Here is a 27,549-nt window from a genome sequence, read left to right on the forward strand (position 1 = left end):
ATTCTGGGGGTCCTTGACATGAAAAAGCCTGAGCACCACTGACACAGAAACATAGGTTTTTCAGAAAACTGTTAGGATTTAGAAGCCATTTTTCGAAATTAAAAGCCGTCCATCTATTAATGACCACCGGGGGCGTCGTTGGGAAAAACCACAGTTATAAGCCAGTCTTAAGGAGACGTCCTCAAGGCTATGGACCAGAGCTAGAGGAGGCCCGACACACACACACACACACACACACACACACACACAGGTTCATGGGTTTGACACGTGTCTCTATGCTATTTCTGGAATGTACTTTACACTTGCTCTCTCTCTCTCTCTCTCTCTCTCTCTCTCTCTCTCTCTCTCTCTCTCACACACACACACACACACACACACACACACACACACACTCACACTCACACTCACACTCACACTCATACACACACTCCAATGAATGATAGTATGTACATCAAATAAATTCTCGTTAGTTTTTTTTTAAACAGGCCACTGTATTTTTAAATCAAGCCCAAAAAAACGCAACCTGCTACTCGTCATTTTTTCCCGCAACTCTGGGAGAAAAAAACAAGCCCAAAGTCAGTTGGTGTGAAAGTATAAAAGTTGTTTTCAGTCTGTCCTATCCTCTAATGGAAACAAATATTCTCTCCAGGTTTCATCATGACTTACTGTATCTTTGGGAGGATAATGTACATATTTACGTAGCGTTAATATGAAAAGTTTATATAATAGATATAATAGATGCTATAAAGTAACAATGTAAATCAGGTGGGTGGTGTGGCTTACACACGTCCCAGACTCTTCCCCCTTCTGGCTCCAAAACTGCAGTCATAACTGCAGACTCACTCCCAAGTCTGAGAACTCACCTCTTCAGACTCCATCTTAGCCCATAGTAGGCTACTTGCCCTAGTCCCGACGACCTTACAGGCGTATGCAATGGCTCAATTTATGTAGGCTAATTTAGTTTATGTAGACATAGCATAAATCTATAGTGTATACTTACTATATATGCTACTGTTAGACTGAACATAGGTTCTTTGTTTACTTGATCCTATATGACTATTTCTATGTATGTGATGTATTTCCATGTATTGTTCTTGCTTACTGTAAGTCGCAGACCTGAGCTTGATTCTACAAAAAAAACGTTCCCTCTGAAAGAATATATATTCATAGATTCGCGCCACATTTTCAAGGTTTTTCGAAAATAGCAGACCTACAAGCTCGTAGCGCGGCACAGAGTGCCGTGCTACGAGCTTGTAGATCTGCTATTTTTCAAAAGCTAAAGTATAACATAACGCTTCAAACACCAAAAGGGGTTCCCGTCCTGAATGGGTTAAGACTTAAGAGCAACTGAATAAATGCCTAAATTGTACATTTTAATTAAAAGGTTATTTACAGAGGTGACTCGAGACAAAGATGTCTGCACAACCACTAAATTGTAGTATAATAAATTAATAACATGTGTATTATTCATATTTAGACTGATTAGAAGTGCGCTTACGTAAAACTGTGTCTCTGTTGCACAGCACACTATAAATATACTGTGTGTGTGTGTGTGTGTGTGTGTGTGTGTGTGTGTGTGCGCGTGTGTGCGTGCGCGCGCGCGCGCGTGCGTGCGTGCGCGTGTGCACGTGTGTGTGGCAATCCCAACATGCCTGCGGTGCCAGTCACGTGACCTCAAAGCCTGCTGATATTTATACACACACACACACACACACACACACACACACACACACAGGGTGTGTCACACGCTGCTGATTAAATGTGTTATTATTCCGTCTGTGTTTCCCGAACACTCTTAGAGCCCTGTCCCGTTCCCATTGGTCTGTGACCCACAACTGGGTCCCGAGCCACAGTTTGGGTCTCTCTTTATCACAACCGGCTGAGGCTCGTCAACCCTATATACCTGTATGGCAAGATCTATAAGCTTGCGGCGAGCATGTGGATCTGTTATTTTCAACACGATCTTGAACATTCTTGAGAAAATAAAATCTAATAAAAATGTCTCCCACTCACACTCTCTGAACCCAAAGTACCCAAATTATCATGTGATCACATTTCTTACTTGAGTCTTGAGCTAAAAACATTTTTGAAGCCCTGCTATTGCATTTGATCATAAAGTAATTTTTTGTTTGTCTTTTAATATTGTATTATCTAAGGTGCAATTGACACATTATATGTAATGAACCATATGGTGTATCTGGTGTAATTAACATATTATATTTGATCATAAGTTGTAATGTGTTGAATAATGTTTTTAATATTTCAGACCAATCCTAAACAGAATGAACAATGTTTTTAATATTTCAGACCAATCCTAAACAGAATGAACAATGTTTTTAATATTTCAGACCAATCCTAAACAGAATGAACAATGTTTTTAATATTTCAGACCAATCCTAAACATCCTAAACAGTAGGCAATCCATGCCTACCTTGAGATATCTTGAGAAAAGCTATTATTACCATCTTGGCCGTTCACAACATCACGAGATTTGATTAAAGAGTATTAATCCAGCTTTAAAAATTAAAATAAAACTTCCATAGACCTCCCCTATGGCAGAAACAGCTTCCATAGACCTCCCCTATGGCAGAAACAGCCAACATCCCAATCCTCTGTACACACGCGCGTGCACCCGGTCATTAGTGGTTTTTAGTGCTCAGAATGGAATAAAGTACTGGGAATAAGCAATAATATGTCAAAATGATATTATTATTATCTTTTTGGTATTCAGACAGCCAGCAATGGGTAGAACACTCTAAAAAGATATGTAGTCTCTGTGACACATCTAGGGGCCGCAATCTGCATGCAAAGATGTTCCTAGAAGCTCTGTCATTGGTCGAAAAAAAAACCCAGTCGCAATGACTAACCAATCAGGAAGCAGACAGGTAAATCGACCAATGACAAAGCTTCTAGGAAAATCTTTGAATGCAGATTGCGGCCCCTTGATGTGTCACAGAGACTACATTGTTTTGGGAGCGTTCTACCCATTGCTGGCTGTCTGAATACCAAAAAATAAAAATAAAATGAAGCTTTAATAAAACGAATGAATTTGAGGTCGTGCTAAGCATAATGACAGTCCAATGTGATGAATAATGTTTTTTTTTATATTTCAGGCATAACCAATCCTAAAAATCCCAAAGATGGAGCCAAGAACTTCACCTTCGACTACTCCTATTGGTCACACACAACGGTACGTGTACGCACGCACACACGCACGCACGCACGCACGCACGCACGCACGCACGCACGCACGCACGCACGCACGCACGCACGCACGCACGCACGCACGCACGCACGCACGCACGTACAATACATGCATACATCTAGATATTAATATGTGTATACATATGTATTCCAGAATGAAGACCCCAGCTTTATATATCTATAGATATGAACAATAATGTATATGTATTTAATGTATAAACATGTATTTAATGTATAAATACTGTGTGTATTCCAGAGTGAAGACCCCAGCTTTGCGTGTCAGAGGCAGGTGTACAAAGACATCGGAGAGGAAATGTTACTTCACGCCTTCGAAGGTAAAAAAATAATTATAATACATTTTAACTATCTCTACCGCTACCCCCCCCCCCCACACACACACACACACACTCGCCACACACACTCTAGTATCATTGGAACACGCACACACTCTTTACCTTTCGTCAGAAGCTTTTACATGGCGGCAGCGTCGCGGTACAAAGGCACAAATTAAATCCGAAATGTGGATGGCAGAAAATCCACCAAGGACAGCGATTCTAGAGTCGGAGTTATGGAGGTTTGAAAATCCTCCCTTCCACTGGTTTGCACTGTGAATATATTTGCAATCCCATAGTTGGAACGGTGGGGCGTTGCTATAGGAACCGGACCAATGTTAAAAGCTTCTGTAGGCATCAACCATTATATAGACAGAGTATACGTTGGGGTACGTACTGTATATATACGGACCTGGGATATGACGCCAACTATCGTCGACGTACGTATATATATACGGACTTGGGGAAAAAAATAGTTAATATTTAAATATGTTATTCTATAATGTCATGGGGTTTATATTGCAAATGATCAAATCAACCTTTATTTACAAAGCACATTTTTAACACCTAGGCAAATTAAATTACATCAAGCTGATGTAGAAAAACAAAACAAGGAACATAGCATGTATAACAACAGGAGACATAGACAACAAGAATAGTACGTAAACCATTGAAATCAGACAACATTAAAAGCCAGAGAGAAAAGGTGAGTTTTAACCCATTTAGACCTGGGAACGATTCTACAAATGTCTTCTAAATCATGACAGTTTTCTGAAAAACCCATGTTTCTATGTCAGTGTTTCTCAAACTATTTCATGTCAAGGACCCCCAGAATTATATGTAATTGGCCACCGACCCCCATCTGAAAATATGTTGTTCCAGGGACCTCCCAGAAGCAAAGATTTGACTTTGCTCTGAAAGAATATTCAAAATTTTGCACCACATTTTCACGATCTTTCAAAAATAGCAGACCTACTATGAGCTTGTAGATCTGCTATTTTTAAATAGCTAAAGTATAAAATAATGCTTTAAAACCCCAATAGGGGTTCCCGCCCAGAATGGGTTTTAAGCAGGGGCCGGGGGTTGAGTAGCACTGGTCTAAATGCAGATTGGTCGATGCCACAGTATAGGGCATTAAAATAGTCCAGCCTTGAGGAGATAAAAGAATGGATGATACACTGTGATATAGTCCTAGAAGCTAAGACAACAACGGGGCAGTCCGCCCTTTATTATTTTTTACATAATGATGGCCTAGCCCCTTAGATAGCACTTTATGTACTGTAGACTTAGGTAGTATTTTAAACAGACTTATAGCTTGTTACGTAGACAGCACTAGAATTGCATTTTTATGTAGCACTTTATAGTACACATGTATAATATATAATATAGTATAGTATGTATAGTTTACATAGATACTGCACTGTTACGTTCTTAGTTTACGCTTGAGTCATGATAACTACTTTTTATATATGTGATGTATGCCATGCTTTTGTTATTTGTTTTTGTTATTACTTAATGTAAATCGATCTGGATTAAGAGCGTCTGCTAAATGCCTAAATTGTAAATTGATGTAAATGAGTGTGTGTTGTTGCAGGTTACAACGTGTGTATATTATATTATATATAAATGAGTGTGTGTTGTTGCAGGTTACAACGTTTGTATATTATATTATATATAAATGAGTGTGTGTTGTTGCAGGTTACAACGTTTGTATATTATATTATATATAAATGAGTGTGTGTTGTTGCAGGTTACAACGTGTGTATATTATATTATATATAAATGAGTGTGTGTTGTTGCAGGTTACAACGTGTGTATATTTGCATACGGGCAGACGGGGGGAGGAAAGAGTTACACCATGATGGGCAAACAGGAAGCTGGACAGGAAGGCATCATACCACAGGTAACGCACGCACGCACGTACACGCCCACACACACCATAGCGTTAAAATACAGAGGGCATGCACCATCATTTGCATGGAGTTGCTCGCCCAGCGTAGACTCACTCTTCATCTTATTTCTTCCGGTTTGGAAAGCTTGTGAGTCCAGCCCATTGGACGAAAACGTTTCCGCTCGTTCCTGTGTCTGGGCCCCATGCGGTCGTAATTGGCTGCATTACCTCTGATCGACCAGCAGGTCCAATGTGTCTGGCCCCATGCAGTCGTAATTAGGGACGTTTTAATAAACATGGTTAATATGACATATTATGGTATTAGTGTTATTTCTTCATTCAGAGCATGCCAACACATTACACAGCATAAGAGAGGTGATGGAGCAATCGGTGTAAATGTATGACAGCTATAATTTCAATAAACATGGTTATGACATGGCGTTGTAGACACTACGTGGAAGTGTAGGTTCTGCCGTAGTAGAAAGGGCTGCGACGGCAAGCAGGTTTATGTATCGAGCACTGATCCATTTCCGGTTGCCGGAGCGGACTGCCGTAGCCGTCGTTGCTTAAAATCACTATTCTCTGCAGTATATAGTATGTGTCCGTCACGTGGAAAACGTCATAGTCCATTACGACAGATGGAAAATAACTTACAAAATAGTATGGGGGTTTGGTATGGAGGTTCAAATAGTATGGGGGTTTGGTATGGAGGTTCAAATAGTATGGGGGTTTGGTATGGATGTTCAAATAGTATGGGGGTTTGGTATGGAGGTTAAAATAGTATGGGGGTTTGGTATGGAGGTTCAAATAGTATGGGGGTTTGGTATGGAGGTTCAAATAGTATGGGGGTTTGGTATGGAGGTTCAAATAGTATGGGGGTTTGGTATGGAGGTTAAAATAGTATGGGGGTTTGGTAATGCCAGATGTTTAACAATAATTTAACTTGTGTGTAAAATCAGAGTTAAAGATCTAATAAGGGGGTCCCAGCTCCCAGGGTTACCATCTCTCCATCATTTATAGCTGGGGATCAACTGGAACCCCCCCTTCAAGGACCACTGGTGGTCCTCGGACCGCTGGTTGAGAACCCTTGTAGAATGACATTCATTCAGTCACACATTATCACCTTAATAGTGCACATCTATTATTACATTTGGGAGTATTCCACACCCACATAATTGTGCTGACATGGAGCACAACTTTGTGCGCCAGTTCAAGTGGCCAGGTCGTACAGCGTGACGTATTCGGAATCGGGAGTATGGCGGAAGTGCCGTTCACGCCTGTGCTTTGTGGCCGTGATACGTCACTGACTATATACACCGACTACTGGCCAATCACAATGCGGCTTTCCTACACTCAGCTTTTGCAGTTCTCTCGCTCTGCGACACACCTGGATTATCTCGCTCTCTCTTATTCACGGAGAAAAAACGACAACACGGTCAGTGGCCAGAGAAAGACACAACGCTGGTCTGCCTTCGTTCAAAAGTGTGTGTGTGTGTGTGTGTGTGTGTGTGTGTGTGTGTGTGTGTGTGTGTGTGTGTGTGTGTGTGTGTGTGTGTGTGTGTGTGTGTGTGTGTGTGTGTGCGTGCGTGCGTGCGTGCGTGCGTGCGTGCGTGCGTGCGTGCGTGCGTGCGTGCGTGCGTGCGCGCGTGCGCGTGCGAGAGAGAGAGACTCGGACACACCATATTCAACAACACAGACCGCGCGCACGATTCTAGTAACACAACCTGACAATAATAATACTCCACCATGAGGACCATGACGTTTTTAAAACCAGACAATAATACTTCTGTCTGTCTCTCCAGATGTGTGAGGATCTGTTTAAGAGGACAGTGGAGAACACAGACCCTGATCTACAATACTCAGTGGAGGTGAGATGTCTGTCTGTCTGTCTGTCTGTCTGTCCTGACTCCTGCCCCTACATTTTAACAGCGGTTACAATCTCATTTAACAGTGTTTTAATCTCCTAGGTCCTCATTCACAACGGCGTTTACGCTCATAAAGTTACGTTACGTGAGCGGAGCGTGAGCGGACAGGCATTTACGTGGATTCCCACATTACGTGGGAATTCATGAACTTGAACGTGAACTTGACGGTGACGTGGGTTGGTCGGAAATTCCGCTGAAAGCTGCGCCACCTCTCATGGTCGTGTACGGCTTGCGTAGATGTATTAAGAAGTCTTTAGTCTTCATGCTGAATCAATTAAAAGTCCCCAAACCTCAGATAAAATATGTAGGCATGTGTCCCCAACATTGGTCGCACATAAAAAAATGATAGCCTATATAAAAGCCAAGTATCACTTGTATGCCTAAATGCATGCATTCTAGAGGCAGGTTAGCCTAGAGTCCCATACAGAAACTGCCCCTGCAAGCCCGACACCTTTTTTATTTATTTATTAGGATATTTCTAGCATGCGCGATTGCGCTGCTCACTTGACAGCTTTCTACTCGCAGTGCAACGCGCTGTGAGCTTGTAGATCGGCTCTCGCAGTCTCGCGGACTCGCGCTGCATGTTAAAAAACAAACTCACAATTATAATAAGAACATACACTTATCTGCATTCTGCACTGTACAAATCCAACGTTGTTTAGTGTAGTAATGTCTGCAGTATAGGCCTATTTAAATTGTTTCGCTTCTTTGAGTCAGTCTGACTCAAAGAGTCGGTGTGTGTGTGGGTGGGGGGGGGGGGGGGAATTAGCCCTATATACAAAATAGAAGACCACATTAGCCAATTTGAATGAATGGCATCAGCGTGTTTGAAAGTCGGCCAGTCATATCATAGTTTTAAGCCAGCTCACCTCCACTCGCGCTTGTTCACAAACATGACGGACAGACAGACAAGAAAGGCTGTTGATGATGATTATTATTACCACTGTAACTCGCTGATCAGCATGTTGACAGAGACTCAGCCAATTAAAGTTTCACGTAGGCCTAAATGCCTTTGCTGCAAGCACCTATCTGCCTCCATTTGCGTCGTGGTAGGCCTATTCATTTATAATAATGTATATTGATCACATGCGGACGCCACACAGAATAGCCAACTCTTACCTGCAGCTGAGGAAACATACAACTAGTTGGATCGGATGAAATATAGCCTTAAATCCAAATCCCACAAGAAAAAAAAGAAAGAAAATATGTCCTGTGTCCATGCATGTCCATATATTTGCTTTCCAAATCCGACAGTGCAGGGCAGGGAATCAATCACCGCAGTAGACTCATCAATAGGGCATTTTATCATTGCCGAGTTTTAATATAGCATTTGGTCGTGTGGTGAACAGTACAAATTAACTTCTTTCTCATTATGTGAAAGTAACTGTAACATCAGTTAACTTATTAACGTTCTGACATTTAACAAGGAGTGAAGCAATGCGTGCCAAGTTGGCAAGTTTCGTTTATAATTATATACATATAACTCGCGCTGTTTGCTTGAAGATCTGTCCGTGCAGAGACCCGCCTGTCAAAATTAACTGCTCTACAAGCTCATCGCGGCTGTTGTATATAATTTAAAGCCCGGTGCAGGCTATGATGACGTATTTCGATATTTCCTGTTGCCTTATATGGTGTGGGATGGGCGTTCTAACCAGGCGACACCAGGCGAATCGCTTGGGGAAAATGCGGAAAGGCTACACTCTGCGATCCGCACAAATGAAGTGATTACACCAGCTTCCCTGAATAAGACGGGAGCAAATCGCAGCGTGATCGGACAGAGAAATACGATGATATTTAGTATCTGTATACGCTTCCGTTACACATGGCGTATTTCTCCTTTGTGAATGAGGCCCCTAGTGAGTGTTCCTGCTGTCATTACCGTATGTCCTCGCTTTGAAGCGCATTTAACCCATTTACACCTGAGGACGATTCTAAAAATGTCTTCTAAATTTAGAAATAGCCAATAATGCGCTTTTGCACAAAATAACACCTGGACCTCTTTGGTGGGGACGTAACAACTACAAATAAAGGTAAGAAAGCCTTCTAGTATGGAATTCTCCTTAAGAGCGTCTGATAAATGCCTACATTGTAAATCTGTGTCTGTCAATAGCATACAATCTCTCTCTCTCTCTCTCTCTCTCTCTCTTCCCCCCCCCCTCTCCCTCTCCCTGTCTCTCTCTGTCCCGTCCCCCCCTCTCTCTCTCTCTCTCTCTCTCTCTCTCTCTCTCTCTCTCTCTCTCTCTCTCTCTCTCTCTCTCTCTCTCTCTCTCTCTCTCTCTCTCTCTCTCTAGGTATCCTACATGGAGATCTACTGTGAGCGAGTCAGGGACCTGTTGAATCCGGTCCAGTGCCGGTCAGGACTCCGTGTCAGAGAACACCCCATACTGGGTCCCTATGTAGAGGACCTGTCCAAGCTGGCTGTGACCGGATTCACAGATATACAAGACCTCATGGACGCTGGGAACAAAGCACGGTACGCACGCGCGCACACACACACACACACACACACACACACACACACACACACACACACACACACACACACACACACACACACACACACACACACACACACACACACACAAACACCGGATTCACAAGACCTGGATGCTGGTAACATCGCACGCACGCACGCACGCACGCACGCACGCACGCAATTAGAACTTTCTACAAGCTTGTAGATCTGCTACTTTGGATACTTTTGTACGAGCAGATGGGCTATTTTCAGCATGAAACCCAAGTGAAAAAATCAGCCATCAAGACACCAAAATACATTTAGTCAACTAAAGTCGTACGATATTTAATCTAAAACTAGACTGACACTAACACATTTGAGATGACAACATATGGGTGACACTAAATGGAATTTCATTCAAAAGGCTATGACTAAAACGAAGTCAAACTGTATTGTCAAAATCAAGTCATGGACTGTTTTAAGTTGTCATATCCAGTGGCGTGCACAGATACACTAGGGGTGCTAGAGCACCCCCTGCCCCTTTCCCTCTGGACAAAATGTGCCCTTTTGAAAAAAGGGCACATTTACACAACTTAAAGGTGTAATGAAACGGAAATGGTGGACATTTTATTATGAAGTTTCAAACGGTTTCAAGTTGAAACACCGGTCTGAAGTTTCTGAACCAATCAGAGCGTCGCATCCCTTCAGGCGATGGGACGGTAGCTAGGGACTGTTGCTATGCTATACGCAGCAGCGTGGTGTGTGTTTGTTTACAAATCAAATAGACGGCCAACTGTACCAGTTTACTGTTATGTGGCTTATTTCTACCCTATAATGTTTTCAGATACATATTTTAGCGTGATGATTAAGTTGAAACCGAGTAATACACTGTCTGGATGTTATCTGGAATGGGAATAAAAACGGAGGATTTCTGTAATCAATAGCAGCTGTGCTGCATGGATGCGCACATATGGAGAGGATACGGGTGAGCTTCATTTTTATTGGCTTTTTATCGATGTTGGCCTCGACACGTCATCACGCAGCACGTTTTCGTTTTCAGGAAGTAATACAAAAAATATTTGTATGTACTTTTGATATAAAAACACACATTTTTTTGGCATCCATTGTTAGGTATGCTCATATGATGACCACGGAGATGGTCTAAAAGTGTGAAAAACGTATTTTTCATTTCACTACACCTTTAAATGTGTAATGGTGACTGCCTGAATAAGAAAGGCTGCTCCAGCGTCTAATCCCTTCTTCTGCACATCATTCATTGTAACGTTGGCATCAGTGAACGCCACGAAAACAAAAACAATCCGAGGCATGGTGAGGTGAGTCAGTGATGGAATCAGAAGTTTAATGAGGTTTAAATCAGCTGACGGGCAAGAATGAATCACAGTGTGGGACAGGATGCACATTGATTCTGTTCAGATGGAACTTAATGTTTCCTATTAGGAGATAGTTCAGGGTCATTCCATATGCTTAACCCATTCTGGGCGGGATCGAACCCCCTTTTAGTGTTTTTAAGCATTGTGTTATGCTTTAGCTATTGAAAAATAGCAGATCTACAAGCTCGTAGCGCGGCACTCGGTGCCGCGCTACGAGCTTGTAGGTCTGCTATTTTTTGAAAAATCGTGGAAATGTGGTGCAAATCTTTGAATGTATATTCTTTCAGAGCGAACGTTTTGCTTCTGGGAGGGTCCCTGGAACAACATATTTTCAAATGGGGGTTCGTGGCCAAATGCAGATAATTCTGGGGGGGTCCTTGAAGTGAAAAAGGTTGAGCACCACTGACACAGAAACTGTGCGCTCAGGGTGTTAAAAACGATCGCATATTGAGGCAGGGAGATTTAAAAGCAGGTTATTAAATTGTCCATAGGATATTATAGTCCATAGGTATTCATTTTTAGCGTTTGTTGTAGAGTGTTCTATGAAGTAGGGGCATGGATTCAGAAAGCAGTTTCCCAGTTCAGACTGTACAGATGGACCTCTATAGTGTATAAGACAGTTCAGACTGTACAGATGGACCTCTATAGTGTATAAGACAGTTCAGACTGTACAGATGGACCTCTATAGTGTATAAGACAGTTCAGACTGTACAGATGGACCTCTAGTGTAAGACAGTTCACTTGAACGGGTCTGACGAGTGCTTCTTTCCCAGTTTAGCAGCAGCGTGATGCAAGGGTGGTAACTTCCCATCAATAGCTTTAAAAATAAACTGGTGCCAGTGCCTGGATCTCCTCTCAGAGAGGGAAGACCAACCTACCCTGTCATAGAGGGTACAATGGTTAGTGCTGTAGCTTTCACCTGTGATAAATCTAAGTCCTGAGTGATAAACTGTATCTCGGGGTAGAAGAGTGGTAAGGGCAGCATTTCTCTAGATTACATCACCGTAATCCAAAACGGACATAAAGACAGCTTCAACAACCCTTTTCCTGCAGATTATTGGGAAGCTAGCTTTGTTTCTGTAAAGAAACCCAATTTTCTGTCTTAGCTTGGTGGTAAAGGTCAGTAATATGAGTATTTAAATGTAAACATTTCACAGGTGTTACCAATGATACTAATGAAGGCTCTGTTCCATTCAGCACAGCAAATTGTTTAATTTCAAGGACCACCATAACTCTGAGAGTGTACAAATGCAACCATGTGTTACACTCTCAGAGTTACAGACCTGTCAGGGTCCATTTGGTTCCATGTGTTACACTCTCAGAGTTACAGACCTGTAAGGGTCCATTTGGTTCCATGTGTTACACTCTCAGAGTTACAGACCTGTCAGGGTCCATTTGGTTCCATGTGTTACACTCTCAGAGTTACAGACCTGTCAGGGTCCATTTGGTTCCATGTGTTACACTCTCAGAGTTACAGACCTGTCAGGGTCCATTTGGTTCCATGTGTTACACTCTCAGAGTTACAGACATATCAGGGTCAATTTGGTTCCATGTGTTACACTCTCAGAGTTACAGACCTGTCAGGGTCCATTTGGTTCCATGTGTTACACTCTCAGAGTTACAGACCTGTAAGGGTCCATTTGGTTCCATGTGTTACACTCTCAGAGTTACAGACCTGTCGGGGTCCATTTGGTTCCATGTGTTACGCTCTCAGAGTTACAGACCTGTCAGGGTCCATTTGGTTCCATGTGTTACGCTCTCAGAGTTACAGACCTGTCAGGGTCCATTTGGTTCCATGTGTTACACTCTCAGAGTTACAGACATGTCAGGGTCCATTTGGTTCCATGTGTTACACTCTCAGAGTTACAGACCTGTCAGGGTCCATTTGGTTCCATGTGTTACACTATCAGAGTTACAGACCTGTAAGGGTCCATTTGGTTCCATGTGTTACACTCTCAGAGTTACAGACCTGTAAGGGTAGCCTGGCTAATAAGCCAGACTAATATCACACAACACTGTCGCGGTATATCAGTCTGGGCTGGCTCCACTTGGATTTCATTTCCCGGGGGGCGGGTTCAAACATTTTCTCTTTGACGCAATTGGTCAGAGCTACTGTCAGTCAAAAGTCTCAAGCATTGAACGTCACTGTACCAAAGCCCGCCCATATTGCATACCGTGTCCCGATTGGTCCGACCTGTTCTCGATTGTAGGAAAGAGGCGTGCTACTGAGCCTCGCCAGACCGAAATCCGCTGGTAGGCAACTTTTTTTTGCCAACGGCTGATTCGGTCTGGTTTATTAACCAGGCTACTGTAAGGGTCCATTTGGTTCCATGTGTTACACTCAGAGTTACAGACCTGTCAGGGACCATTTGGTTCCATGTGTTACACTCTGAGTTGCAGACCTGTCGGGGTCCATTTGGTTCCATGTGTTACACTCTCAGAGTTACAGACCTGTCAGGGTCCATTTGGTTCCATGTGTTACACTCTCAGAGTTACAGACCTGTCAGGGTCCATTTGGTTCCATGTGTTACACTCTCAGAGTTACAGACCTGTCAGGGTCCATTCAGAGTAACAGGGTCCATTTGGAACCCCCTCAAGGAACCATGGGGGTCCCTGGACCCCACTGTGAGACCCTCTGGTCTAGCGGAGTGATTCGGTGCTCGGGTGGAGCAGCGGTGAAGTATCTAGCCCACCTTTGCGGAGGTTGGGGGTTCGAATCCCACAATCCACATAACAACAAACAGTATGCCTATAATGTTTGTTGTTGTGACGACGCCCCCTCCTGGGGACATTCATATATGCAACAGGGCTTTCCCAATGTAAACATTCTCTGTGCCAAAAATATCCTACAGTTGCACTGTTGTTTTCGTCGACTAAAACTAAGACGAAAAATGTTCGTCAACTACCTTTTTCCACTGACAAAAACTAAATGGAAACTAAATAAAAACTAAGCTATGATGACTAAAACTAAGGCTAAATATACTGACAATTTCTTCAACAAATACAAACTAGACTAAGATGTTAGGGACTAGTGGACAAGAGATCCAATCTAAGTCATTTTACACTTGGTTGCATGCTGAAAATAGCTGATCTACAAGCTCACAACACGTCGACATGTTGTGAGCTTGTAGATCGGCTATTTTCAGCAAGTGTAAAAACAGTCATTACGCCGGCATCAAGGCCCGCCAAAACACATTTTAGTCAACTAATTCTACAGTTGATTAAATTTAGTCTACTAAAATGTGTGAAAATCTTATGTCATTTAGTCGACTAAAACTAGACTAAACACTAAAACATTCCAGGTGACTAAAATGTGATACAAACTAAATGAAAACTATTCAAGAGACTATGACTAAAACTAAAATCTAAATTTGCTGCCAAAACACTGTACAGTAGTTGAAATATTTAATGAAAACCATACAATTTTAGCATATTACATTTATCTGGCATCTCTGATAGAATAGTGTGTGGGGAGGAAATAATTGGCACAACGACATTTGGCAACCTTTTTGGCAACCTTTTTTTTTAAACCAATTATTTATTGAACATTGGTTCTGCTGGGACAGTAGTATTGATTATTTGATTGCAGCCACCAACATGAATACATAGATTCATATTATTAATATATTCTTTTAATATTTTAACTCTTTCAGAACCGTAGCGGCCACAAACATGAACGAGACGTCCAGTCGCTCTCACGCCGTCTTCACCATCGTCTTCACGCAGAAACGACGAGATCAGCTGACCTCGTTGGACACCGAGAAGGTGAGTCAGTCTGTCTGTCTGTCTGTCTGTCTGTCTGTCTGTCTGTCTGTCTGTCTGTCTGTCTGTCTGTCTGTCTGTCTGTCTGACTGACCACCTGTCTCTCTGTCTGTCTGTCTCTCAGGTCAGTAAGATCAGCCTGGTGGACTTGGCAGGAAGTGAACGTGCTGACTCGTCGGGGGCAAAAGGCACCAGGTTAAAGGTGAGAGGTCATGACCTTTTTAATCACCTGTTGTAGTTACTGGGGGGGTCCTGGGGGTTGTAGTTCCTGGGGGGTCCACTAGGGGTCCCCAGCAAAAAGTGCTTTTTTATTTCAACACTTAAACCCCACTTTATTTTATAAATTGCCGATCTAGTTGATTGATTGACTGATTGATTGAACATTTTATTTCACAGTATGTAGAATAGGGTACATTTCAAACGGAAGCACAAGTCAATACAAAAACTGTTACTTGGAGGACGAAACCGAAAAGCACTAGACTTGTTTACATATTCTATGTAGATCGGCTACTCTCCAAACATGTTGACACGTATTGACAAATGTTTTCTTATGGGGGTCCCCGGGGGGGTCCCTGGCACAGAATATCTTTCTATCTGGCTGTCTTGTTTCCACTTAGGCCCTAGGCGATCAATTCATAGACAATATTCATGGGGTTCTGCAGCCAAATAACACCATCAATGTGGGGATCCTTGATATGAATATTATGATTGAGAACCCGCTATGCTAAACATCTTACTGGTAATTTAGTGCAAATTTAGAACTAAACCTGTGTGCGTGTGCGTGTGTGCGTGCGTAGGAAGGAGCGAACATCAACAAGTCTTTGACCACCCTGGGGAAAGTCATATCGGCCCTGGCAGAGATGGTAAGATTACACTACAGTACAGTAGGTTCATATCAGCCCTACAGGGAAGATATGGTAGACAACTACAGTACATGTTTAGTGTAAACAATATGTTTACACTTCAGGAGCTGAGCATTCTGCATGTCTAGCTGACGCCTGTTCCTCCAGACAGACAGACAGACAGACAGACAGACAGACAGACAGACAGACAGACAGACAGACAGACAGGCAGACAGACAGATGTTGTTCCAGTTATGGATAGATCCAGTTATGGATTGGATTTAACAGGAGGATGGAGGTGCTGATTAGTGACAGACTGCATTTACTCTGACAAAAGACAGAATAGTAACGTTCGTTCTGGAGACATTCAACATAATACTTCATATACAATGTAGTTATTAGGCTAATATCAAAACAATGAGACTGGATGGAATGTCTACCTCCAATAATAACAGTATGATAACAGTATGATACTGAACTTCTATCTCCTCTCCTCTCCTCTCCTCTAATCTCCTCTCCTCTCCTCTCCTCTCCTCTCCTCTCCCCTCCCCTCTACAGCAGAGCAGTAAACGGAAGCGTCGGAGTGATTTCATTCCCTACAGAGACTCAGTTCTCACATGGCTACTGAAAGAGAACCTGGGTATGTTTTTAATCATCTGTTTTCCAATATTCTACTTGAAGTCAAAGTTTGTTGTTTTAAGCATTATGTTATGCTTTAGCTATTGAAAAATAGCAGATCTACAAGCTCGTAGCGCGGCACTTTGTAGATCTGCAATTTTCTCAGTCCAAAATGGGTTAAATGCAGAATAAATAATGGACCTTGATATATGAAAAGGGTGGAACCATTGATGCACCGCGGTGGATTCAAACCCACAACCTTCGTGGTGGCCAGAGTCTTTACCACTGCACCACCCAAGCACCTGAATAATAATAGAATAGAAGCCGTTCTTGAACATAAAAATATACAGTATATTTAAAAAAATAAAATAAGTACAACTTTGAAAACTGGTTGAAAATGATTGTTGTTGGATGTCTCTATAACTTGTGTGTGTGTGTGTGTGTGTGTGTGTGTGTGTGTGTGTGTGTGTGTGTGTGTGTGTGTGTGTGTGTGTGTGTGTGTGTGTGTGTGTGTGTGTGTGTGTGTGTGTGTGTGTGTGTGTGTGTGTGTGTGTGTGTGTGTGTGTGTGCGCGCGCTCATCAGGTGGTAATTCTCGTACAGCGATGATCGCCGCTCTGAGTCCAGCTGATATCAATTATGAGGAGACACTGAGTACTCTGAGGTAATCAATACTTTTATTACTGTAATCAATAGATGATTGTTTGTGTTGTTTTTGGCAGCACATTTCTATTTTAGTTTTAGTCGTAGTCTCTTGAATAGTTTTCATTTAGTTTTAGTCACATTTTAGTCACCTGGAATGTCTTAGTGTTAGTCTAGTTCGACTAAAATCCTACGATATTTAGTCGACTAAATCTACAGTTGATTTAGTCGACTAAAATGTTATTTGGCGGGCCTTGATGCCGTTGTAATGACTTGCTCTTGCTTGCGCTTGTAGGTCGGCTATTTTCAGCATTCAAACCAAGTGTAAAATGTCTTATACTGGATCTCTTGTCCACTAGTCCCTTCCTAACATTTTAGTCTAGTTTTTATTTGTTGCCAAAATTGTCAGTATATTTAGTCTTAGTTTTAGTCATCATAGCTTAGTTTCCATTTAGTTTTCGTCAGTGAAAAAAAGGTAGTCAACGAACATTTTTCGTCTTAGTTTTAGTCGACGAAATCAACACTTCAATAGATTGACAGACAGACAGACAGTACTCCGAGGTAATCAATACCTTTATTAACACATTTTGTGCCCAAAACGTCTGTGGACGTCATGGGTATTACCGCACGTGCATAGCCCAAGACGTGCTTTATTAAAAAAAATCAGAAAAATCAAAACACTTTTTTTAAACACGTGGTGCCAAAGTTTGTTTTTTTCGCCATTGAGAATGCATTTGGCGTTTAAATTAAATAACTCAGAAACTATAAAACATTTCAAAGTAAAAAGTTCCAGCATGTGTCTCCACAGTCAGCTGAATTATAAAAAATGTGAATGGATTTTCTAGGTGAAAGTGATTTTGGGCAGTTAAGCGTGGGCTCTCAATGTGTTAATGTAATCAATCGATCTGTTTGACAAAAAAGTGTTAATTTTGTTGACTGAAACTGTGACGAAATATGTCTTGTCGAGTCTGTCGACTAGGTTTTTTACTTTCACTGACGAAAACTGAGAACAGATCCATTAGAACAAAAAAACCCTAAAAGACAAGTCATTTTATGTTCATTTTACGTGTATGTGTGTGCGTGCGCGTGTGTGTGTGTGTGTGCGTAGGTACGCAGACCGTGCCAAACAGATCCGCTGCAACGCGGTGATCAACGAAGATCCAAATGCCAGACTGATCCGAGAGCTGAAAGAGGAAGTGAACAGACTGAGAGACCTTCTGTTCTCCCAGGGACTACAACAACTACTGGATACAGGTAATACCCACTGAGACCTGGAACACATCTGTGTCACTTTAACTTTTAAACACTTTAAAGGGATAGTTCAGATTTTTTTAACTTAAGCTGTATGAAGTACTTGCCATTAGTATAGTGTTTGCAACTGTATTAGTTGATTGCCCCGATTCCCATGGTGGGAGTTCTGCTCTGGTTTTGGTGAAATATTAAGTAGTTCCGGTCATTTTGTGGGGGGCACAGGGGGCCACGCAGTAAAAGTAAATTAATCCACAAAACTAACTTCATTTGTATTGTTGACCTATTTCTAAAATATTAGTGCAACTTTCGTTCATTTTTGACCCCTCTATCACACGGAACTATGTTTTTTGTGTTCATATCACTACACATTTACTGCGTGGCCCCAGTGCACCCCACAAAATGACCAGAACTATTAATATTGACCAAAACCAGAGCAGTATTTCATACAGCTTAAGTTTAAAAAAAAAAAGAACTATCCCTTTAACTATTATTTTAATGCTTTTGAAAATTTGATTTAAAAGCTCATTGCTCACTATGAGCTTGTAGATCTGTTTAAAAAAAACATCTTAAAAACGTGGCGCAAATCTTTGAGTAAATATTCTTTCACAGCGAACATCTTTCACTCGTATCTTTGTTTCTCTCTCTCTATCTCTCTCTCTCTCTCTAGAAGTCAACAATAACAGCTCTAGTGACGTTGGGGGCGGGACTTCCACCGAGTCACAGCAGCTGTCAATCACAGCCAACGGAGTCTCTCATAGCCCCGCCCCCACAGGTGACGACCACTCTGTGTCTCGGGCGCCGAACTTACTCTGTGAGTAAAAAAAAATGTCATTACTAACTTACTCATACGGGCGTGCCAAATGTTTGTCCTCAAAATATTTGAGGGCAAAACATATTAACTTGTTTTTTCATATATGATTTAAAGGTACCGATTTAACCCCCTCGGACCCAGACCACATTGCGGAGGATGGAGAGGAAGGGGAGGAGCCTGTCACCACGGAGCCAATCAGCAAGGAGGAGGCTGCAGAGAGGCTGATGGTAGGTGTATAACACCACGCATGCACGCACAATGAATCTTAACGACACTATACGAAAATATCCTTTGGTTTTGGGTCTGAGCAGGAGCGTTACTAGTGCTATGCGGACTGCGTGGGGGCCCAGAGGCAAGGGGGGGCACACGGCCGCTCACCCGTGCCGTCTGTAAAATAGAATTATAAATACATACAGAGATGCAATGACAGTTGAGTTGAACAAAGTCGGGGGGGCACTCGCTGATCAGGGGCCCACTGACATCTAGTTACGCGTCTGGGTCTGAGAGGCTAAATGTCGTCAAGCGGTGGTCCGTGGCTCAAATGCAGAATAATAATAATAATAATAATAATAATAATGATGGACCTTCATGTTAAAAGGGCTGAAAACCACTGGGTTTACCGTCTCAAAGGCAGCACTGCACCCCACAGATTTTTAGGAATGTGACCTGTTATATAAAGTAAACATTAAAAAAACATGGAATTTGTACATCAGCTTAAACACTGAGTGACGATAGTCGTTGAGCTGCTTGTTAGCAAATCCTCTCGTAAATCTTTACAACAACAACTCTTTGTGACCCAGAAGGTCTCTGAGATCCACGTCCCGAACAAGCCCAGCTGCTTGTTGCTCCCACAACACTAAAAACTAGGGATGCACTGAGAGTAGATTCTATGTTGGTGTGTTGGTTATCTGCAGCCTACCAAGCTGTAGATTCTATGTTGGTGTGTTGGTTATCTGCAGCCTACCAAGCTGTAGATTCTATGTTGGTGTGTTGGTTATCTGCAGCCTACCAAGCTGTAGATTCTATGTTGGTGTGTTGGTTATCTGCAGTCTACCAAGCTGTAGATTCTATGCTGGTGTGTTGGTTATCTGCAGTCTACCAAGCTGTAGATTCTATGTTGGTGTGTTGGTTATCTGCAGTCTACCAAGCTGTATATTCTATGTTGGTGTGTTGGTTATCTGCAGCCTACCAAGCTGTAGATTCTATGTTGGTGTGTTGGTTATCTGCAGTCTACCAAGCTGTAGATTCTATGTTGGTGTGTTGGTTATCTGCAGTCTACCAAGCTGTAGATTCTATGTTGGTGTGTTGGTTATCTGCAGTCTACCAAGCTGTATATTCTATGTGGGTGTGTTGGTAATCTGCAGTCTACCAAGCTGTAGATTCTATGTTGGTGTGTTGGTTATCTGCAGTCTACCAAGCTGTAGATTCTATGTTGGTGTGTTGGTTATCTGCAGCCTACCAAGCTGTAGATTCTATGTTGGTGTGTTGGTTATCTGCAGTCTACCAAGCTGTAGATTCTATGTTGGTGTGTTGGTTATCTGCAGTCTACCAAGCTGTAGATTATATGTTGGTGTGTTGGTTATCTGCAGTCTACCAAGCTATATATTCTATGTTGGTGTGTTGGTTATCTGCAGTCTACCAAGCTGTATATTCTATGTTGGTGTGTTGGTTATCTGCAGCCTACCAAGCTGTAGATTCTATGTTGGTGTGTTGGTTATCTGCAGCCTACCAAGCTGTAGATTCTATGTTGGTGTGTTGGTTATCTGCAGTCTACCAAGCTGTATATTCTATGTTGGTGTGTTGGTTATCTGCAGCCTACCAAGCTGTAGATTCTATGTTGGTGTGTTGGTTATCTGCAGCCTACCAAGCTGTAGATTCTATGTTGGTGTGTTGGTTATCTGCAGTCTACCAAGCTGTAGATTCTATGTTGGTGTGTTGGTTATCTGCAGCCTACCAAGCTGTAGATTCTATGTTGGTGTGTTGGTTATCTGCAGTCTACCAAGCTGTAGATTCTATGTTGGTGTGTTGGTTATCTGCAGCCTACCAAGCTGTAGATTCTATGTTGGTGTGTTGGTTATCTGCAGCCTACCAAGCTGTAGATTCTATGTTGGTGTGTTGGTTATCTGCAGTCTACCAAGCTGTATTAATTCTAAATATGTATTTCTTGCATGGATGATGTATTTGTTTCCTTGGTGGCACAAAAGGGGGGAATAAAAACAACAAAAACTAAATAAACGGTAAATCGGCTATCGGCTAAATTGTTATTTTAAACATCGGTGTCACGTACCCTCCCACCTGAAATCTGTGGCCTCTGTTTACTTACTTACTAACCAGTGTTAATTGTGTTGACTAAAGGTGGCCTTACACTAGCCGATTTTTTTCAATCTGAAATCTGATAGCACCACACACTACAGGATAATCGGAGCGGGGCAGAGCAAATATCAGCGCTATCCCGATCGCGCTTTGAGCGGTCGGGGACCCCCCGAGCGTAAAAAAATGCCCGATTATCGGCTAGTGTAAGGCCACCTTAAGACTGTTATATTTAGTCATCTGAAACTAGACTAAAACAAAAGACAACAATTTCAGAAGGGACTAAGATTAAATGGTGTGTTATTCTAAAGATTTAAGATAACAGATAACAGAACATACACTAACATACTGTATGAATGGAAACTGGCATTATAACTGAGTTGTGTTTATTCACTGTGTGACTGTGTGTGTGTGTCCATGTGTGTGTGCACAGGAAACAGAGAAGATCATTGCAGAGTTGAACGTGACGTGGGAGGAAAAACTGAGGAAGACGGAATCTATCAGACTGGAGAGGTGAGACAGTCTTGTCTGTCTGTCTGTCTGTCTGTCTGTCTGTCTGTCTGTCTGTCTGTCTGTCTGTCTGTCTGTCTGTCTGTCTGTCTGTCTGTCTGTCTGTCTGACATTATAAAATAGTAAAAATACAGTTATTTTATAATGGCTGAAAGGGTCAGAGACACTCACTATCGCGTCGTGTCTCACTACGCCTCTCAGCCATTATAAAATTCCCGGTAAACCTCTTGTGGCTTATTGCTTTATTCTAAAACGGTTACAAATTCTGTATGGCAAAACAATGAAAATCATAGACGCTTCGCAATTAAAACAGTTCTTAATAATAATTCACTACAAGAACAACTTATACAAGAAAGTAGATCAGTTAAAGTTGGGCCGATTAATTGTCATTAATCTCTCTCTCTCTCTCTCTCTCTCTCTCTCTGTCTCTCTATCAGAGAGAATCTCTTAGCAGAAATGGGCGTGTCCATAAAAGAAGACGGAGGAACTCTGGGAGTTTTCTCCCCGAAAGGAGTAAGACCTGTCTGTCTGTCTGTCTGTCTGTCTGTCTGTCAGACTTCCCTGTTTACCATTCACAAAGAAAGGCTCGGCGCGCGTAATCTAAGGAGCTCTCCGTGGTTTTGACCAGATGGATATAGTAAGCTCTTCATTTGGACTTCAACATGCCTCTCGTTCAAAATATGAAGCGAGCGATCATCAGCAATTTATATCGTAATCTTAGCGAGGTAAGCAAGCAAAAATATGTCTCCCGGTTTTTGTCCGGAACGGGAGGGGGGGCTTACAGAGTAAAAGCGGCCATATCTTCCCGGCACCCCCCGAGCTTCTATTTTGAAAGAAATCCCGGCGCTGATACTTACTGGCGAATACTAAGTCCAACCCAATTCAAACATGTCTGCAACTTCATGTCGTTCATGAATAGACCACTATTACCAGAGACTGTCTGATGGAAAGACAGCCTGTATACAGCTGGAGGACTTGCAGCCCAATCACCTACAATATTAAATATTAAAGAACGTCAAAAAGTAAAACACATGTCCAATAATATGCGTCTCACTTGAAATAGCACCACCTACTGCTTATTTCATGAACTTATTATATATCTCCCAAGAACCGCATTTTATCAGTGGATGGAAACGGGGAAAGTTTAGCATTTTCTTTTTTTTCCCTCAACCTTCTGAAAATTAGCTTCATATTTTTGAAAAGGCTTGATGGAAATGCAGCTAGTGACCCTGATTAGAACCAATTTACCAATAATAATAATAATAGACAAGGATCAATAGTGAGATCGATAAGGAATTGGATCAATGAAGGGAACGAAAAACCAAAAATGTACTATCCCCACCTGAACCTGGTTGATTGATTGTTTGATTTCAGACCCCTCACCTGGTGAACTTGAACGAAGACCCTCTGATGTCGGAATGTCTGCTGTACTATATCAAAGAAGGAATAACCAGGTGTGTGTGTGTGTGTGCGCGTGTGTTTGTGCGTGTGAGTGCGTGCGTGCGTGCGTGCGTGCGATTCACTAAACTCACAAACACTATAAGATGACATTTTCTGTCTCTCTCTCTCCACATGTCTCTCTCTACCTGTCTCACTCGCTCTACCTGTCTGTCTTTCCACCTGTCTCTCTCTCCACATGTCTCTCTACCTGTCTCACTCTCTCTACCTGTCTGTCTTTCCACCTGTCTCTCTCCACATGTCTCTCTACCTGTCTCACTCTCTCTACCTGTCTGTCTTTCCACCTGTCTCTCTCTCCACATGTCTCTCTCTACCTGTCTCACTCTCTCTACCTGTCTGTCTTTCCACCTGTCTGTCTCTCTCCACATGTCTCTCTACCTGTCTCACTCTCTCAGGGTGGGTCAACAGGACGTGGACATAAAGCTATCCGGTCAGTTCATCAAAGAGATCCACTGTGTGTTTGTGAGTGAGACCAACGACCTCGGAGAAGGTAACTACTGCTGTGTGTGTGTGTGTGTGTGTGTGTGTGTGTGTGTGTGTGTGTGTGTGTGTGTGTGTGTGTGTGTGTGTGTGTGTGTGTGTGTGTGTGTGTGTGTGTGTGTGTGTGTGTGTGTGTGTGTGTGTGTGTGTGTGTGTGTGTGTGTTCTGACATGTCTCTCTCTCTCTCTCGCCTATAAAAGCTTACCAGGAAAACTGACAGGTATCATTTCCATAGCAACAACCCCCCCCCCTTCATGTTTCCCATGCTTCCCCCAATCATCAACATAGCACAGCATCATTCACAATACGGTTGTGCAAAGACCCCGCCCCCGCCTGCATCTGATTGGTCCCCCTTCCTACTACTAGTACAGTGGTTCTCAACCCATCTATTTTTGAGTGGTGCAAACCACTCCAACAACCAGCTTTGTTTGTATCCGTGTTTGTGTGTACCTGTACGTGGGGCCCAAAAGAATGAGCATGGTTACTATGGTCACTGACATTACGTCAGACCACAGCTGATCAGGCTATATAAGACCTTGCACCACTCAGTTCACACGGGTGTGATTTTTATAGGACGAGGGGTCGCTTCTCACCCTCAGGTGTCTTACTGGTAATCAAAGCCTAAATATAATTATATACAATTATTATACTGTACAGGTATGTAATATTATTCTAAATAAAATATGTTGTTCGGTATCTCTGACTGCTTGTGATGAAAAATGTACCATGTTGTGCAGTGATATAGAAAAGTGTGATGCGTTGAGATGCATCGTAGACTCACAATGTGATTACCATTCACCAGGTGACGATTCAATTTGAATTTTTCAATAGCCACAGTATAACATAATGCTTAAAACACCAAAAGGGGTTCCCGCCCCAAAATGTGTTAACAGCAGAGCTCATGTGTCTGTTGAAGCTGAAGGCACTGTCAAAGGTGTCTTACCTGTTAATCAATCACATCACTGTAGCAGGTGCCTGGAGGCACACTCGCAGGCATGTGCATGTTTGCCTGTTATCTCTCCTAATATAATCTATAATGGTATACCAACATCAATACAGCATGGAATTGTGCATCGTAGATTCGAATTGAATCGTCACCTGGTGAATGGTAATCACATTGTGAGGGCAGTGCCAACGCACACACCTCTAGACTACAAAATAGCTCTAGCTGAGTTTGATTCATAAATGCTCAGTGATTTATTGTGTGTGTGTGTGTGTGTGTGTGTGTGTGCGTGTGCAGTGGTGGTGACACTGGAGCCACTGATTGGAGCAGAGACATACGTCAACGGAAAACAGATCACCGACCCTCTGATACTGAAACAAGGTACTTTATGAACTATTATTAATACTATGAATACTATGGCCTACTATAATAGAGGGTATGCGCATGCATAAAGTGAAGTTTAACATTGTTTAACGTCGTTTAATGCAATCATATTGGACTTTTCTGTTTGGATGTATGGGCTGTCAATGCCAGAAAGTAGTTTTTTGCCACTTAAGTCTCGATAGAATGAGCACTTCTAATATAGACGGGGAAAGGCTGTTCCACAGCTAGCCTAGGAGAGGCAGTAGCCATGGTCATTCCTACTCTTCAGTGTGTGTGTTTTTGGGACCCTCTAAGAGCAACTGGGTTGGCTGACCTCAGTGCTCTGTGTGGGTGTAAGGCTCCAAACTAAGTTTCAGAGGGGTATAAAGGGGCCAGGATTTATAAACAAATAAAATGAGCTTAAAACATATTGTAAAATTGTCAGGGAGCCAGTGTGCAGTGCCCTAAGACTGGGCTTATGCGCTTATTTTTTGTGCCGGCGAGGAGGATCGAAGCAAATGGTAAATGGTGCATTTACATAGCGCTTCTATCCAAAACGCTTTACATAGATTGTGCATTACATTCACCCATTCACACACACATTCACACAGCTTTACGTAGATTGTGCATTACATTTAGACATTCACACACACATTCACACAGCTTTACGTAGATTGTGCATTACATTCACCCCTTCACACAGATTCACACAGCTTTACATAAATTGTGCATTACATTCACACATTCACACACACATTCACACACTGATGGCGGAGGAAACCATGCAAGGCACCAACCTGCACATCGAGAGCAATTAGGGGTTCAGAGTGTTGCTCGAGGACACTTTGACGCTAACTCTGGGGGAGCCCACAGGGATCGAACCGGGAACCTTGCGGTTCCCATCCAGCCACTCTACTTCCTGAGCCACTGGCGCCCCAAGTGAGGACTGATAAATACTGGAGAGAACAGGCAGTTAATAACTGTTGACAGGAACTACTATTAACAGCAGAGCTCATGTGTCTGCTGAAGCTGAAGGCACTGGCAAAGGTGTCTTACCTGTCTAATAAATCACATCACTGATAAGGACACTATAGCAGGTGCCTGGAGGCACACTCACAGGCATGTGCATGTTTGCCTGTTATCTCTCCTAACGGTATACCAACATCAATACAGCATGGAATTGTGGACCAAATCGTATCCAACGACAACAAAATATCCTTTAGTTTTGGGTCTGAGAGGCTAAAATGTCATCAAATGGTGGTTCCGTGGCTCAAATGCTGTATTGACTATAGAGGGTCTAAGTCAGACTAAGTGGTTACACTGAAGTGATAGTGATACATTCCAAATAGAATCAAAGTATTGACTTTGGTCACGTCACCCTAGGGTGCTGGAAGAACATTAACTAACGCCCCAAACCACTCCAAAGGGTAGGGTTGGGACAAAACAGTTTTTTAAGGTAAACCTGCTTACCAATGCAACTCATTGTTTGGGCTTCAAAACGCCCGGGACAGCGCTCCACACATCCCAGACTCTTCTCCCTTCTTCTGGCTGTAAAACTATGGAATGAATTAACTCTCCATTATTTGCAATCAGAACTGCAGACTCCCTCCCAATCTTCCGCTGTAATCTGAAAACATTTCAGACTCCATTTTAGCCCGTAGCACTCGCCGTAACCTTGACGACCTTACAGGCGTATGCAAAGGCTAAAGTTGTAATTTAGATAGACATATTATGTAGACATGGCACTCTATAGTGTATACTCATAGTTTTGTTAGACAGATGTTAGGTTTTTAGCTTACTTATGATGCTAGATGACTATTTCTACGTTTATATAGTCTACTGTTGGATGGTTGGATGGTCGGTTCTTACCTTGCTTATGACTATTTCTATGTATTTTATGTATTGCCATGTGTTGTTCTTGCTTACTGTAAATCGCTCTGGATTAAGAGTGTCTGATAAATGCCTAAATTGTCAATTGGTGCCACGTCAACCAGCTGTGAGAAATAACTGACGAGGGCCTCGCAGTGGAATGTCACACACACACACACACACACACACACACACACACACACACGCACACACGCATCTGGTTCAGTAAATATCTTTTTTCAGTGGAATGCAGATGCAATTCCCCTCCCACCTATCAATCTTTCTATCTCTCTCTGTCCGTCCGTCTTTCTTTCTCTCTCTGTGTGTGTGTGTGTGTGTGTGTGTGTGTGTGTGTGTGTGTGTGTGTGTGTGTGTGTGTGTGTGTGTGTGTGTGTGTGTGTGTGTGTGTGTGTGTGTGTGTGTGTGTGTGTGTGTGTGTGTGTGTGTGTGTGTGTGTGTGTGTGATTATTCTTGATGACATTTTTTATGTATTT

At 42.5% G+C, this 27,549-nt stretch overlaps 1 protein-coding gene and 1 long non-coding RNA gene across 3 annotated transcripts in view; one reads left to right on the forward strand and one right to left on the reverse strand.

Moving 5' to 3' along the window:
* LOC306914596 overlaps nucleotides 1-12,576 on the reverse strand; it is a 65,788-nt gene extending 53,212 nt beyond the window's left edge. The window contains exon 1 of the long non-coding RNA XR_013788710.1: nucleotides 12,531-12,576. This is a non-coding gene — a long non-coding RNA (uncharacterized lncRNA). The remainder of the gene's footprint in view (nucleotides 1-12,530) is intronic.
* LOC306914577 (kinesin-like protein KIF1C) overlaps nucleotides 1-27,549 on the forward strand; it is a 53,465-nt gene that overhangs the window by 17,644 nt on the left and 8,272 nt on the right. For both annotated transcript variants that reach the window (XM_079491679.1, XM_079491680.1), the window contains exons 3-20: nucleotides 3,114-3,190; nucleotides 3,461-3,539; nucleotides 5,339-5,439; nucleotides 7,230-7,295; nucleotides 9,644-9,825; nucleotides 14,852-14,963; nucleotides 15,085-15,162; nucleotides 15,758-15,823; nucleotides 16,361-16,442; nucleotides 17,004-17,082; nucleotides 18,169-18,314; nucleotides 18,979-19,122; nucleotides 19,237-19,349; nucleotides 21,866-21,945; nucleotides 22,380-22,455; nucleotides 23,317-23,396; nucleotides 23,796-23,890; nucleotides 25,121-25,204. In XM_079491679.1, the coding sequence (XP_079347805.1) occupies nucleotides 3,114-3,190; nucleotides 3,461-3,539; nucleotides 5,339-5,439; nucleotides 7,230-7,295; nucleotides 9,644-9,825; nucleotides 14,852-14,963; nucleotides 15,085-15,162; nucleotides 15,758-15,823; nucleotides 16,361-16,442; nucleotides 17,004-17,082; nucleotides 18,169-18,314; nucleotides 18,979-19,122; nucleotides 19,237-19,349; nucleotides 21,866-21,945; nucleotides 22,380-22,455; nucleotides 23,317-23,396; nucleotides 23,796-23,890; nucleotides 25,121-25,204 (1,740 nt within the window). The remainder of the gene's footprint in view (nucleotides 1-3,113; nucleotides 3,191-3,460; nucleotides 3,540-5,338; nucleotides 5,440-7,229; nucleotides 7,296-9,643; nucleotides 9,826-14,851; nucleotides 14,964-15,084; nucleotides 15,163-15,757; nucleotides 15,824-16,360; nucleotides 16,443-17,003; nucleotides 17,083-18,168; nucleotides 18,315-18,978; nucleotides 19,123-19,236; nucleotides 19,350-21,865; nucleotides 21,946-22,379; nucleotides 22,456-23,316; nucleotides 23,397-23,795; nucleotides 23,891-25,120; nucleotides 25,205-27,549) is intronic.

This window comes from Electrona antarctica, assembly GCF_951216825.1.
Source record: "Electrona antarctica genome assembly, chromosome: 21".
NCBI classification, from domain to species: Eukaryota; Metazoa; Chordata; class Actinopteri; order Myctophiformes; family Myctophidae; genus Electrona; species Electrona antarctica.